Source organism: Aptenodytes forsteri, unplaced genomic scaffold (genome assembly GCF_000699145.1).
Source record: "Aptenodytes forsteri isolate BGI_AS27 unplaced genomic scaffold, ASM69914v1 Scaffold54, whole genome shotgun sequence".
NCBI lineage: Eukaryota > Metazoa > Chordata > Aves > Sphenisciformes > Spheniscidae > Aptenodytes > Aptenodytes forsteri.
The window spans coordinates 7,179,895-7,194,741 of NW_008796044.1; the positions used below are offsets into that span (position 1 = coordinate 7,179,895).

The 14,847-nt window shown below is 58.4% G+C and overlaps 1 protein-coding gene across 1 annotated transcript in view; it reads right to left on the reverse strand.

Moving 5' to 3' along the window:
- ABLIM3 (actin binding LIM protein family member 3) overlaps window positions 1-14,847 on the reverse strand; it is a 58,184-nt gene that overhangs the window by 21,611 nt on the left and 21,726 nt on the right. Inside the window, exons 2-4 of the mRNA XM_009285737.2 lie at window positions 3,845-3,982; window positions 1,170-1,353; window positions 644-756 (exon numbers count right to left, since the gene is read on the reverse strand). Of these exons, the coding sequence (XP_009284012.1) occupies window positions 644-756; window positions 1,170-1,353; window positions 3,845-3,982 (435 nt within the window). The remainder of the gene's footprint in view (window positions 1-643; window positions 757-1,169; window positions 1,354-3,844; window positions 3,983-14,847) is intronic.

The window sequence follows — 14,847 nt, forward strand, 5'->3', positions numbered from 1 at the left end:
ACCCACAGGATGCTCCGCAGTGGCCTGGGGCAGAGAGCCAGCAGCAAGGAAAGACTGGGGGGGCAAAGCCCCATGAGAGGGGAATGGCATGAAGAGGGTATCCCAAGGAACAACCTGGGGTCAAAACCAAGGCCAAATCCACCCAAAAGAGCCTGTTCATTGCTCTTGCTGAGTTTTAGCTTAGGTTCATCAGCGCAAGGGGGCAAGCGTAAGAAGCCTTTTCAGTGCTTGTAGAGGCAGCAAATAACGCCAGCGTTGGGAAAGCCGGGCGAGCGGTCCCAGGGCTGGCACTCGGAGATCTCGGTGCAGCTGGACACAAAGCAACATCTGGGCACCGCCTCAGAGCAAACCCAGCTCCAAAACCTTCCCACTGCCCCAGACAGTGCCTGCTGGGGTGGTGGCGGCACCCGCCCAGGTCACAAACAGGCCAAGGGAGTTTCCGAAACCAGCGGTGACCTGCAATCCCGGGTGGAGCCACAGGACTACCCTGTTCCTTCTCCAAAACCTCTGCGAACACCTGTGGCTCTGTGCAGTGCTGCACACTGGCCCCAAAGCCCGTCCCATCACCTCCCCGAGCACCGGTCCAGGGGCAGGCGGTCCCTTTCCTTGCAGCCATCACATAACACAAGAGCAGTCAACTTACGGCTGGGCCCATGGATCTTGATAGGTTTGGTGCTGATGAGAGAATGGGAGCAGTTTTGGCAGACACAGTCCTTCCCGCTGAACGTGACCTTGTCTCCGATGGGGAATGGCTTCCTGCAGCCAAGGAAAAGGTGGGGAGGCGTGAGCCGCTCACTCCTCTCCATGCAGCGCTTGGGCTGCCCGTGAGCTCCTTCCCCCAGGGGCCAGTGGGACCCATGGTGCTGGGGAGCGGAGGGGCTCCAGGTGAGGGCTACAAGGGGAGGCAGGGAGTGTGCAACATGTGCCGGGGCAGAAGGACCAATGCAGGCGTTAAGGCAGGTCTCCAGGCTGCAAAGGGAAGGATCGGAGCCATTTCATTGCTCCCAAGGGTTTCCACTAAGAAAACGCAGAGGAGGTGCCTGCTGCGGTGCTGAGCAGGGAATGAGGGGCTGCGGGCTAATGAACACCCTGCTCCCCGGTACATGGCCAAGGGCTGCACGGGGCTTCTGCAAGGGGGTTGTGTGCCCTCAGTGATGGCTTCAGCTCACCTGCAGGTGCTACAGACGAAGCACTTGGGGTGGTAGGTCCTACCCAGGGCAGAGATGACCTCTCCAGTGATGAAGTCCCCACAGCTGTCGCAGCGGGTCCCATAGAGCTGCTGGTAGTCGTGGGTGCAGATGTACTCCTGGTTCTTAAAGAAGAAGCCCGACTGGGCCAGGTCGCAGCCGCACACTGCAGGGGGAGGACACGCACCCATCAAGGGGGCAACAGGCAGGTCTAGCCCCGGGGCGCGGCCGGGATCTCTGAGCCCACCTCTGCTGTATCTCAGAGGGTTTCCCTTCCCACCAGCCACACTGGGGCCTTCGCCCAGCACCACAAGATGTCAGTGTTGGGCTGTGGCAGGGTGCAGGATGGTGCTGCCCAGACAGCCAGAGCTGGGCACTTCCAGAGGGAACCCCAGTGCAGGGAGAGGAACCCCTGCAGACCCCACTCGCCTTGCACAAACAGCCCAGGAGGGTCCGTGGCATCCCCTCCTGGACCCATGGCACCTGGATGGGGCTCAGCCCCTCCATTTGACACTCACATGGTGTTGTGAAGCCAAGAACAAGAATGCAAAGAGTTGGGCATGCCCTAGGGACAGATGGGGAGAGGTCTTCTCCACGCCCTGGGGCACGGCCTTCTCCATGATGAGCCATCTCCACTCCCTGGCCTGGACACAAAGCCGTGCCCTAATGGGAACAGGTCCTGGGACACACTGGGATTGGTGTTCTCACTGCTTGTTTTTCCATAGGTGTCCAGCCCAACCTCGCTTCCTTCCCTGCTGTGGGAACCGTGGGTGGTGCACAGCCCGTCAGAGTAATCCAAGGAGATGTGGCAAGCCCTGGCCCTTAATATCATTTCCCTCCTACATCTTCTCCATCCACAGAGAGACCTCGAGAGTATCAGACCCTGGAAGGCACCTCAGGAACAGCACAGGGACCAGGTCCTGAGGCCTTTGCACAATGCCCATCACCTGTCCCGCAAGGTGACAGGATGGAAGGGGGAACTACAGAGCAACTGAGCACCTGCTGGCACAGCCCATCTTGGTCTCTGCTTTACCCTTCACCTGCAAGCACCCCTCTGTCCTGTCCTCACACACCTCACCTGCACCCATGGGCCAGCCTGCACAGCAGCCACCCTCCCCAGGGCCCACAGCAGAGATGAAGCTCCTCTCCCACAGAGCATCCCCTGCAAAGCTGCTCCCCGGAGCTGTGGGCAGACAGCCAGGGGGTACAGGGCCAGCACCTGCTGCTCTCTGAAACAGCCTGCCAGCATTTCCTCATCAGTGACGAGGGATAGGCCACCAGCTCTGGCACAGTATTAGGAAGCAGAAGCAAGAAAAACCAAGGCAGGTCTGGGCCCCGTTTGGTGTGGGACCTGGAGCACATCCCCAGGGGCTGCACCAGCTGTGCCAGGCTCCCGGGGACACGTCGGTGACAAGCTGTGGGGCTGGCATGAGAGCTGGCAGCAGCCAGCCTGAGGTGGCGGGGGGGGGAAGAGCTGTGAGGGAAGGTGAGACAGGAGGATTTCCTCTCATTATTTATTCCCTTTCACTTGAAAATCAGGCAGCAAGCACTGCCAAGCTCTCCCTGCTGGTTCCTGGCCCCTTTGAAGCCGGCGGCTGTCTGACCTCTGTCTGGATGTGCAGCTCCTGCTCGCTCCTGCACACCGAGCTGGGAAGCGGCTCGGCACAGTGCCCTGCACATGTAGGTCAGCCCCGAGGGCAACCTGGGGCCCACACCCCCTCCCAGAGATCTGGGGCTGCCCACACCATGGGCTACAGGGCTGCAGCAGGGGTGGTGACAGCCCAGGGGAAGAGTCCCCTCCAGCCAAACCCTCTGTCCTCGGGGGAGGAAGAGCAAAGCATGGCCAAGGGGACAGGGATTTATGTCCTGCTTAGCACAAGGTGCTGGGAGCTTGGAAGACCAGAGACCTTTAAAACGCCCTGGTAATGGGATGCTTTACAACCTACAGAAGTGGCCACTGGCCTGGTTGAGAGCGGCTGCTTTAATAAACACGCTAAGGAGCCCTTCAGCATCAGCTCTGGGCCGTTAGCTTTTACCGCTCTGCAGCTCTCTCTCATGCTCAGGGAGGATTTGAGCAACCTCTCCAGCCCCCGGGGGCCGCTGAGCCCCAGCTGCAGCACACGGCATCCCATGGCACGTTGGTCGCATCCCACGCGCGGGTGGCAGCAATCTGTCACCTGCCCCCAGCCCCATCAAGAGCTGCTCCGGGCATCTCCCCCACCTCACTGCCTCTCAGCCAGGCTGGTGACACCTCCTCCTCCTCCTCCTCCTCTCACTTTGGGGGCAGGCAGGCAGATGAAGGACGTGGTGGCCCCCCAAGATCACAGATAGGCTGTGGGTATGTTTGGGACCGGTGCAGTGTGGGCTGTTGGCATTTAGGCAGCTTGAGGGTAGTGACAGTGCCCAGGTCTCGGACACCCCTGTTCAGAGCCTGCCAGCTCTGGCATCACACAGGGGCATTGCCTGCACCGTGCCAGCCCCGTACCGTTGCCTCCCTGCAGCGCACCACATCCATCCCTGCAGGAAGCTGCCAGCCCCGGGCATGTGACCACATGTCAGGGGGCCAGGTAGGTCTGTCCCCAGCTTTTTGCTTTCCAAACTGCAGCTGGAGCCATGGTGCAGCCTGGCCACCAGCTCTTTGGGTGGCACCGTCCTACCTTGGCAGGTGAAGCAGCGGATGTGGAAGTGATTGCTCTGGACGCGCACCACCTCTCCCTTGCAGGTGTCCCCGCAGCGGTAGCACTGGATGACAGTGGAGCTGCTCCCGGGCGTGTAGGGGTTTTGCTGATAGGGAACTGCTGGCAGAAAGGAGGGAGGGAAAAGCGAGAGAGGGGAAGAGTCTGTTAGCATTCAGGACACAGCCGGGCATCATGGCACTGACCTCAGCTGGGCAGCTGCAGAAGAGCCCTCCGGCGACTGCGACACAGCAGCCAGACATCAGGCCATCGCTAAGTGCAAAGGAGAGCTGAGACCATGCCAGCATGCGGTGACTCTGAGCTGGGTGCACATCCCTGTCTGGATTTGGGATTTCCCTGTCCCCACAAAAGAGCCTCTACCCATGTTTGGCTCACAGGTCTGCAGTCCTAAGTGCTGTGCAGTGCAAGTGCCTGGGCACTGCTCCCTGTCCCTGCATGGATAACCAGGCCACCTGCACCATCGCTCCAAAGCCATGCAGAGCTCCTCAGATGCTCTCCTATCTCCTGATCAGGTGCAGAAGTACAACTCAGGGACCAGCTACCCACCAGCTCTGCTCCACTCAGCCCTCGGGCAGTCCTGGCTTGCTGCTGACCTGCTCAGAAACACACCAGCGAGCTCCGATTTGGCAGCAGCACGGGAAGGAACTGTTGTTTTTTGGAGCTTCCACTTGTTTGGTTAGGAACTGGATGAAGAAGTCATTTTTCAAGGAGCTTTCAAACATTGCAGCAATTGAGTGTTTGGCCCTGGTGGGACTCTCACCTCCTCAGTGAGGAGCAGCATCCCAGCCCCGCTGCTCCTTCCAGAGCAGCACCACTGCGTGTGCAGGCTCTGCGCTGAGCCGGGCGCTGCAGGGGAGGGGAGGGCAACATGGCTCCCCCAGCTATGGGCAAGAAGCTGACCTTCTGCTGCAGACAGTCCTGAGACTCACCTCCACTCCTTATCCCCCTCCAGCAGCTCTGCAGACCACCACGAAGGGCTGATGTTCTGCAGCCTTGCCCCACACTCCAGGAGAAGAATCGTACGGAAAGGGGGTCTTTCTGCTCTCTCAGCACAATCCCCAAACACACAGAGAAAACACGTCAAAGAGCAACTCCTGCTTTCCCTGCCCCACCTGCAAGTGCACAGGCAGCATGCTTGCAGGAGCTCCGGGCTGCCTGATGCCATGCTAACTGCTACAGGCAGGGGCCAAGCAGCAAAGGACTTGTTTACTGTAAGATTTCAGAGAGGGAGTTCCAATTTGGGCAACTCAAGCAGTGAAGGGCAGGATTTCAATGGACTGGAGCCTTTCTGACCCAGTGCTGAACTGCATTCCCAGGAACAAGAGAAGAGGCTGATTGAAACCCGGTATGTGAACTCCCTCCAGAGCAGGGAGGAAGGGACACAGGACAGAGGAGATCACTCATCAGAGAGGCTCCTCGTTCACTGTGGGGCAGATCGTGTGGCGGGGAACAGAAACAGCCCATTATTGGCTTCAAAAGCAAAGAAAGAGAAATCAAAATGACATTGAGACTGTCTTACAGTAAAATCCCATCCCATATGCCAAGCGCCCAGAGACACACTCTACAGCTGTGCAGCACTGCTCACCACTGGGAAAACAGGCTGACACTCCCTGACCGCTGCTCCATCCCCTGGGGCCATAAACCTGGGGGACTGGAGCTGCTGGGGACTGGCTGCCTTGCCAAGTCCGACCTGAGGGCTGCAAGGAAAGCCAAGGTGCCTTCCTGCGAGTGCCTCCCAGACCCTGCAAAGCTCAGGCTCCAGCCTTGACGTGAACTTCCAAGAGTTGCTGGAACTTCCCTCCTGATTGTGCTCTTGCAGGCCAAAAGCTCTCAGAGGCCAACAGAGGTACTTGAGGTACTAAAGGGTACGGCAGTGCCAACAGAAGTGCTATAAAACAGGAGTCAGGCCTGGAGCTCCGACCAGCAGATGCTAACTAGTCTAGATCTAAATCACCCTGAGGTCTCAAATACGATGAAGGACACCTGTAAAGGGAGCAGAGTGCCCCACCCATGCTTTTGCAGGCATGTTTTGCAGGGAGGCACAAGCCTTGGGAAGAAGGGCTCCAGGACCCCCTTCAGTGGCTACTGCTGGCAGGCGCCCACGAACTCTGCAGCAGCCCAGTGGGACCCAGGTCTGACCCCAACAGGATCTCCTGAGGCTGGAATAAGTGGGGGATCTCTTCTATAGGGGTCTCCAGCAGAGCAAGAGTTACAGCACTGAAATTTCCTCCCACACACCCTGTGCTCGCACCCTCGCCGAGAACGAAGCAGAAGCCAAGCCCTGGGACACAGCCATGGCAATCAACAAAGCTCGGAGAGAAAAGCAGGAGGGAAGGGAGGGTGAAAGGCTGGGAATTAATCAACACTTAAACAAACATTAGTAATTAAAAAAAAAAGGGGAAGAAAAAAAAAATCAATGTCAGAAAATGCAAGCACCACTTATTCTGGGCTTCTGGTCTCTAGGGGAAACTTCTTGGTGTCCATAGCAACACATCACCAAGCCCCTGCACTGGCAGGTCTGATGGGAGGGAAGGCAGAGGAAAAGGAGTCCAGGATAGAAGAGATGCTCATAGCTGTGTTACATCATTGGCAGAGATTAAACCGATACGGTCACTCCTATTTGTACCCATGGAGATGGGTCAGGACCCAGCTTAGGGCACCATCGCCCTCCCGCCTGCTGGCTTTGTTCAGCACTAAGCCGAAAGCTCCCCGATTTGTGATTAACCTCCGGCCCATGCTGGAATTTTGCTCTGGGAACATTAATGCATTGTTTTGCTGGGGCTCTGCTTGTTTTTGAGCAGGCAGCTGCCCGCCTCGTGGCCTCGTGCAGGAAGTATTACACATCACAACACCCCTGAGCAGAGGGACAGCTGAGCAGGGCAAAGCTTATTACACCAAAATAATCCAGTAATAATGTAAGTAGCATTAGTGGCCTTGCAGGCCGAGATACAGCAGTTGGGGTGAGGGGTTGGGAGCTGCCCAAGGAATGCCTTAATCTCACCCCAGTTTACTCCCGCTTTTGCTGGTAGAGCGGGAAATTAAGCTGGCTTCACTCAGCAATTAATGCAGTTGTGCTCCACAATGCATCACAAAAGGCTGCCCAGGGCCGGGTTCCTGCAGGGCTGCCCCCATGTCCTGGCTGGTGCTTGATCTGCAGAGTCTGATGAGCCGCTGTGGCCACAGCCAGGCAGCAAGCTGCCGCGCAGGGCTGCATGGGCATGCAACAGATTTCCCACTGATCCGGATTAAGGTGGCACCTCTGGTCAGGGATTGGTGCCCTGCACAGGACAAACAGTGGCAGCCATACGCAAGCAAGGGAGCTTGCGACCTGGTGGTGGGAGAGACAGTGCCCCCAGACAACCCAAGGCTGTGTAGAGGAGCTTTGTCCCCTGGGAGGGCAGAGGGACCTTGCCCAAGAGATCCTCCAAGCCATGCTGCAGTGACCAATCTGCAGGTTCCTGCTGCGCATCCCCAGGCAATCCTCCTCCTTCATTCCCAGAGCACCCACCTTCTGCTTTGGGAGGGTCAACAGTCTTGTTTGCCTTCCTGTCCTCTTCCTGCACAGCATCCCAGCCCTCCACCAAGGAGCAGCAGGACAGGGGAGTGCTGAACCCTCATACTGCCTCTGAAATGCTTTAAGCCCTTCAGGAGGGGGGGACTGATGGGAGATGATCCCCATCTACCTTGGAGGGATGGCAGCTCAACACCAGTGCAGATAACAGGGCACAGCCCCCCAGGGTGGGCTCAAGGCTGAAAGGCTCACACAAAGCAAGCATCCACCAGCTGCTTGGGACCCCCACCCAGACAGCCCCACATACCACAGCAGCAACCTAGAACCAAGTTTCCAGGAGCACAAGCTGCAAAGAACAAGGGACACAGCAGTATTTATAAAGATCCATCCATCATCCCTTACTGGGATCAGACCAGGTCCTGCTGGTTTCCCACCTGTCTCCCTCTCCCAGCCCATTAGCCCTCCAGGAAGGTCAGTTAGGTAGAAACTGTTGCAGGTGGGGTTTGCATCATTAGCAACAGGTAACTGGAAGCTCCCACCCAGCTTGGAAAGTCTTCCCTGACACTGTGTTTGCTATCAGCATGTTTATGAGACAGCATCTCCACAGGGGGATGGGGAGGCCTGATTTAATTAATTACCAGTAATCAATATTTGCACAATGGTCGGAGAGCCACAGGTGAAGGGGACTGTGGAAAAGCAAAGCATTCACCCTTTAATTAATAACGAGAGGTGGTGCCACTCTGGGAAGCTGACGCGGGTGGGTGCCAGAGCGTGGGAGGGGGTGCAGCTGGGGCTGAGTGATGCACGTGCAGCAAGGTGTGAGCAAGCGGGTGCTGGCTGCATGTAGGGGAGATGTCCCCACTGGGTGTTGTGAGTGTCAGCATGGGGTCCAGCTCCAGGGGGTGCTGGGTGTGTGCCTGGGTGAGACCCGAGTTGGGGTGGATGCCAGGAGGTGAGGGGGAGCAACAGCAGTGTGTCAAGGCGGACGATGCTGTCAGGATTCCTCACACCTCCATGAGGCTGAGCCCCCTTTCAGCAGCCGCTGCCTCCCACTCCTCCCTGCTGCCTCACAGTGAACGATTCACCACAGTCATCCTCTGCACGCTCCCTGCACTAACTGGGGCTGTAAATCATCCTCTCGCAAAAACCCACTGGGGGTGGTGGGACCAGCGTGGCACAGGGGGCACACGGGATGCGGCTCCCCCAGGAAGGGTGAGGGGAGCTGGGCACCCCCACCGGGTACCCAAACCCAGAGGTGGGCTCAACTGGCAGACCCTGCACCCTCATCTCCCTAGGGAAGGGCTGATGCCACGGCACTGGGCGAAGGCAAGGAGGGGGCTGGGAACGTGGTGGGGGCCAGGGCAGCTCAGGAAGAGGAAGCCCGGCCCCGCCAGTGTGCTGGCCCCAGAGGCGTCGAGGCCGAGGGGCGGCAATGACTGGCCAGAAAGGAATTTTGCTGGAAGCGCTGGAGGCTGAGGGAGAGGCTGGGGTGAAGCATTGGTGATGGGACACAATGTGCTGGACTGGGGGCGGAGAGCGGGAGGGGGCACGGAAGAAACCCCTGCTAGGATGTGGGAAGAAAGAGGTGGCGCTCCAGAAGCATGCACCCCAAATCCTCTTGCCACAGCAGGGATGCAGGGTGACCCGGCCGGCTCTGAGCCCCGTGGGAGGCGAGGGCGAGGGGAAGGATTTCCCCTCCAGGCAGGAGCAGTGCTGCGTTCCGAGGGCAGCCGGGGAGGAAGGGTGGGAGCTCCAGTGGCCGTGGGATATGGGTTTCTCATCAGCAGCGGGGCTGAGGGCTCCTGCCTGTCATCCCGCAGTGGCCAAAGAGCTCAGCTGTGGCCATAAAAGTGCCTTTGGGGAGGAAGGCAAAGACGGGCTTGGAGCCAAATGATGCTGGCGCCGCAGGCGGCACGGGGAGAGCTGCAGCCAGCCGTCCTCCAGGGCTGCCTCCGACCCCGGGGCACAGGAATGCACCTGCTCTGGCCACCATGGCTGTTTGCCCACCCCAGCTCTCTGCCAAGAAGGTGCAGATAGCCGGGTAAGGGGCACAATGTGGGCATGTGCACCCCACCGTGCCGGTGCTGGTGGCCCAGCTGAAAGATCAGCCAAATTACCCCTGAAATAGAGGAAGGGGCCAGCAGTTGGGGTGCTCAGCTCCGGTGGCAAATCTGACACCTGCTGTGACATCTGCATGGCCATCTCAGTGCTCAGGCAGCTGGCCACGCTTTCCATCGAGCTTCTGCAGACAAAAGTCATTTTGACCAAGAAGAAAATAAATTATGTATTTACCTTTGGTCAAAATATTTTCTCTTCTGATCTTTCCCCTAAGTAAAATCCAGAAGTGTCGCATGATTCCTTACTTAATATTTAGGTTTTTAGGCTGGGGCAGGCCAGGTACTCCTGATAAAGGAACGGGCTGAGGGCAGGTACCACAGATCTGCTGTGGGATAGTTTGAGCCTGGAGCAGCTCCGGCTGCTTCTCCCAATGTTTGCATTGCATACACTGCTGTCCCCACGCATGCAGCACAGGAGTGGGCTGTGACGGGCACTGGCAGGGAAGGTGGGCAGGGAGCGGGGCAGTGTGGGGAGCGTGGGCTAGGAGCAACAGGGACCACCTGCCTTACACAGACCAGGCACTGAGGTATTTCCAAACCATCAGAAAACAGTCCTGTTAGTCAGCACGGAGCGTCGTGCAGGCAGGATTACGAACCCCAGCAAGTCCACGCCAGCCTCTCCTCTCCCAGCTCACAGGCAGAGCCATCTGCAGCTTACGGCTAAAAGCCCTCCACTGTGTCACAGCTCCTAACCTAGCCCTAGGCTTCCCTAATTAGATCATGACCAATTATTGCCTCTACCCGCCTCATGCTGTCCCCTTGCCCCCCACCACCGTCACTCCTGCACCGCATCACCTCCCTCGGCATGACACAGGACACAAAGAAGATGTGGGTGTCATGAGGACGGCAGCCAGTGGAGCTGCAGTGGCAGATGTCAGTGCGGTTGAGGGCACGTGGCTGCTGGCAGCAGGACGGGGCTGGGACGGGGATGCTGGGCCAGCACCGGCATTGCACAGGGAAGGGAGTTCTCTTTAGCCAGGTATCATGGTGAGGACCTGAATGAGCGTGGCTCATCACAGAGGATAACGGCAGCTCAATCTTTCCCAGTCAACCTCTGTGCAAGTTGTTCCTTTGCAGAGGTAGGTCAAGGATGCAGGGCAGGGGTGCCAGTCCCGTGCTCCCACCCTGCAGCATCCTTGCTGCTCCCCATCCTCTGTGTGCCACTGTCTGGACCGTCTGCGCCTCCCCCCACCTGCTGCCTCTCCCAGGGGGGCTGGCAGCTGGCTGAAACCACTGCAACATGCTCCTAATGAGCTCAAATGCACGCTCTGGCCCCGCTCCAGCCCCCGACCCTGGGGCTCGCTGCAGATTTGAACCTCGGGATGCTCACACCCTACTTTAGGAGGATGGCAGGCAGGAAGGATGGGGGCCGGGGGTGTGGGCACAGCCCAGAGAGCCGGCAGCACCGTGCTTTGCACCGCATGGGCAATGCTGCCCATGCAGAGGGGTGGAGCGGGCAGTGCCAGCTTCTCCTCTTGCTCTGCTCCTCAAGCTCCCAGCACCACACTGTGAAGCAAAGCAGCCAGTGCTGGGGGGGGTCCCCCAGTGCTGAGGGGGGGTTCCCCAGAGCTCATGTCAAGCTGGAGCTGGGAGGAGGCAGCAAAGTGTCACTGTCGCACAGACTCGAGTGGTGGCAGCCACTGTGGCTGGCCAAGTGACGTGGGAAGGTGCCCAAATGGGTGCCAAAGCCTCGTGCCAACAGCAAGGGCATGGCAGGACCATGTGCCAGGGTGGGAGCTGGTCTGCGGGGGACACACACTGCTACCACTCCGAAAAGAGAGAGGAGGGAGGTCAAAAACACAGTTGGAAAAGACAAAGAAGAAGGGGAAAGAGAAAAAAGGAGGAAGAGAAGGAGAAAAAGAGAGAGGATAGAAGGAAAAAGGAAAAAAAGATGGAGCAGTGAATAGTGAGGATCCTGCCCGCGCGGCAGAGTTAATTTCTGGCTGCATTCATGGAAATTATTCTCCAAACGTGAGCGCAGAGGAAGCCGGCAATTGTCTCCCCGTGCTGACCTGGCTGTCAGCAGCTGCCCATGCCTGCCTGCAGGATGTTTACTTCCCCAGCGTGGGCAGCCCAGGCAGGGCCATAACGTGCTGGGGAAACCCAAAGACCTTGCTGCCGCTGCCGGCTGAGGCTGCAGCAGGTTTTACCTGGTCCCCTGCAGAAACCTGCAACCCCCTGGGGAACCCCCCTGCCACCACCCAGCCCCACTGCCAGCTGGGCTGTGAGGTGTGCTGGGCGAGGGCCCCAGGATGTCCCTGGTTTGCTGAAAGCACCAACTGCTGCAATTGTGATTTTTCCAGATTCTCAAGAAAAAGAGGAAAAAGTTGCTCTTCTAGTTCTTGCAGCTGCAGGGAAATTTGAAGACCTCAGTGCAGAGCAGCATGACAACAGAGAGCCTTGTGTAGTGCTTCCGAGCTTCCCCAGCTTGACAGCTATTCCCTGGGCTGCCTGGAGCTGGTGAGCTAGGGAGCATGCTGTCCCAAGAACCCCCAACCACCCAGCCCGGCAGCAGCCAGGGAGCACCACAGGGAACAAGCCTACGCTTGCTGTGTGGCATTCTCACTTGCAGGGTCACAGCGATGCGGTGACACCCAGAGCACCACTCATGCAAGTGTCATTGTCTGGGGAAAGAGATCCTTTCATCGCCCACAAGGCAATGGAAGGAGGACAAGCATGGCACCCTGCCGCACCCTAAACAGCATGCCCAGCCCCACGCTGATCTGTGCCGTGGAGTGGGTGCCCGGAGCTGGGCTGCACCCTCCACAACTGATGCTCTCACCCCAGTAGCAGCGCCCGCTCAGAGGCACCGGGGATTTTAACAGCGTTCATCCCCCAGCACAGAACCACCCTTTAAAGTTTAATTGTCACTCACCAGCCCCTGCTACTAAATAAATGAGGAAGCGGAGGGCTTGGTGGGCACGAGCCCCCACCGCCTGGCAAGCGCTGTGGCATGGGGCCAGTATCTCTCGAGAGCTTCGCTGGTACCTTCCCTTTCCTGCAAGGGCCCTGGCAGGACGGCTGCGCGGGGGCTGGATGAGGGCAAGGGGCCAGGAGTGCGGCTGTGCACCTCTGTGCATGGGAGCTCAGACAGCACGGAGCGAGGGAGGGAGCTGGAGCAAGGCAGGAGGTCTTGGGGGTGCAATACTGGCAGGTAACACACATTAGAAGGAGTTTAACCTGTGTGGTTGAACACACGTGCTTGCAGCCACATTAGTGCATGGCTTGTATGGTGTGTATGTGCCCTCCACGCTGGCTGCTTTCCTCCCATCTCCAACAAGTGGTGCTGGGGTCTTTTTTTCCCAGATAACACTTGTACAGCTTGTCATGGCAACAAGATCTCCTTGAACTGCAATTGCAGCTGGGACGCCTGGTGCTAGCACGTTTGCCTGTCTGCAGACATCATGGAAGCCCCTTCCAGCAGAGCTCTGGGCTCCACAGGCCCCCAAACTGGGTGCGAGTGGGACCCCCAAGGGAGGGCTGCAGCCTGCCTCCCCGCGCCAGGCCCAAGCTGTTGTTGAGGATTTTTTGCAATGACTAACACTGCACCAGGCAGTTCCTCCCATTTCATCCCCTCCAAGAAGGGTCTGTGGGATGCTCAGCCCCCCTGCACTGGGCCAGCTGCTCCCCACCTTGCGCATGCACCGCCCAGCAGCAATTTGCAGGAGGAACGGAAGAACTGGGCGATGTGGGAGAAGGAAGGCTGTGCATCCAGCAGCCCCCTCCTCGCAGGCAGGGCAGGGGCTGCTCCTCCCACGGTCACCCTCCTGGGCACAGCACTCAGAGCTGCAGGAAAAATCCTCTTGGCTGCTGCCCGCCTCTGCTCCCAGCACTGCGCTTGCACCAGGAGCCGCTCTCCACAACCAATATTGTTCTCATCCTAACATCTGCGTATCACACCCAGAGCGCCTGTCCCATCGGGGCCCCGGGCTGCATCCCAGAACTGACACTGAGTGCTGCAGATAACCACGCAGGTCAGAGATGAGTTCAGCCCCTCGGTTGGCTTGCGGAAAAGAGATCCCCCAGCACCTGGTGTACCATATCCACATGCAGGCTGAATGCGCCACAGCTGCCTGTATATTTTACATGGTGTGCCCAGTCTCCCAGGCAGGCATGGTATTTCTACCGAGCGTGGGGCTGGAGACGTAGTACTCAATGGGGAATCGCAGGCTCTAGGAATGGCAATAAATCTCCAAAAGGCACAGCTCGAATTTCACAGTAACTATTTAATTCCCCTCCCATTATCCCTGGGAATATTTTAGCAGTTCTTGGCGTCTTGGGGAGAGGAAGAGAAAGGATAGATTGCATTTTAATTAATAATGGCTGAGATGCATGGCTGCCCAAGGCAGGAGCTGTGGTGAGCCCAGAGCAGGGAGTTATGCCGAACAGGAGGGGACAGCATGGCAGTCCCCAGGTGCCAGAGGGCTGGTGCTGGGTCCTGCCCCGGGGTGGCTCCGGCAGGATAGCTGTGAGCAGCCCCCTCCTGCCCCATTCCCAGGCAGGAGCAAGGATGCTCCGCACCTCTGCAAGTCAGGAGGCTACTTTCCTTCTTCTTCTTAAAATCTTTGCGAGGACATTAGTTAGTCACAGCCCTGAAGCTCACGCCCCGCTCTGACACAAGGGGGTCAGAGGGAGTCCCAAAATAGCCCAGTGAAGGGGGAGCTGCACTGATGGTGAAGCTGGGGAGTGGCAGCCATCTGCATGGCCAGCCCTGGCTGCAGTGCCCGGAGGTGGCTGAGGCTCTTGGTTGCCAGAGCCTGTGTTCAGCGGGGCACCAGCGAGGACCATGGCAGTCCCAAGCATGCCTTTGGGGTGAGCAGGACTGCTCCTTGCTGGTGCAGCTCCCCAGCATTTGGCTATCCAGCTGCTATCCAGATCCACTGCAGTGGTATGAAGCCCCCACCAGCAACTTGGGACTGGCCGTGCTGGGAAGTGAGGTGCTTCCCCCAGCATGTGGGATACGTGTCTCCATCCCCTGACGGCTATGAGGTGACTTGTGCTGCCAGCTCTGCCGGGTCTCCCACTCCCTGCAAGAGCAGCCTGGCTGGGAAAGCACACTGGCTTGCACAGGTATCAGGTACAGCAGGGGTGGAGGGAACCAGATGAGAGCTGCTCTGGCCCCATGAGCAAGCCTCCAGGGCCCCGGGGCATCACTGCAGCACAGCTAGACCAGATCCCAATTCCACTGGGCTCTCCACAGCCATGCTGAGGTCCCTGCACAAGGCACTTTCAGCCCAAGCTTGTGTGCCTGGTGACTTTGGTGCCACAAGCCACTCCTCACAGGACGTGCAGGGCTGAAAAGGGCTTGATTCAGACACCCCAAAGCACTCTGCAGC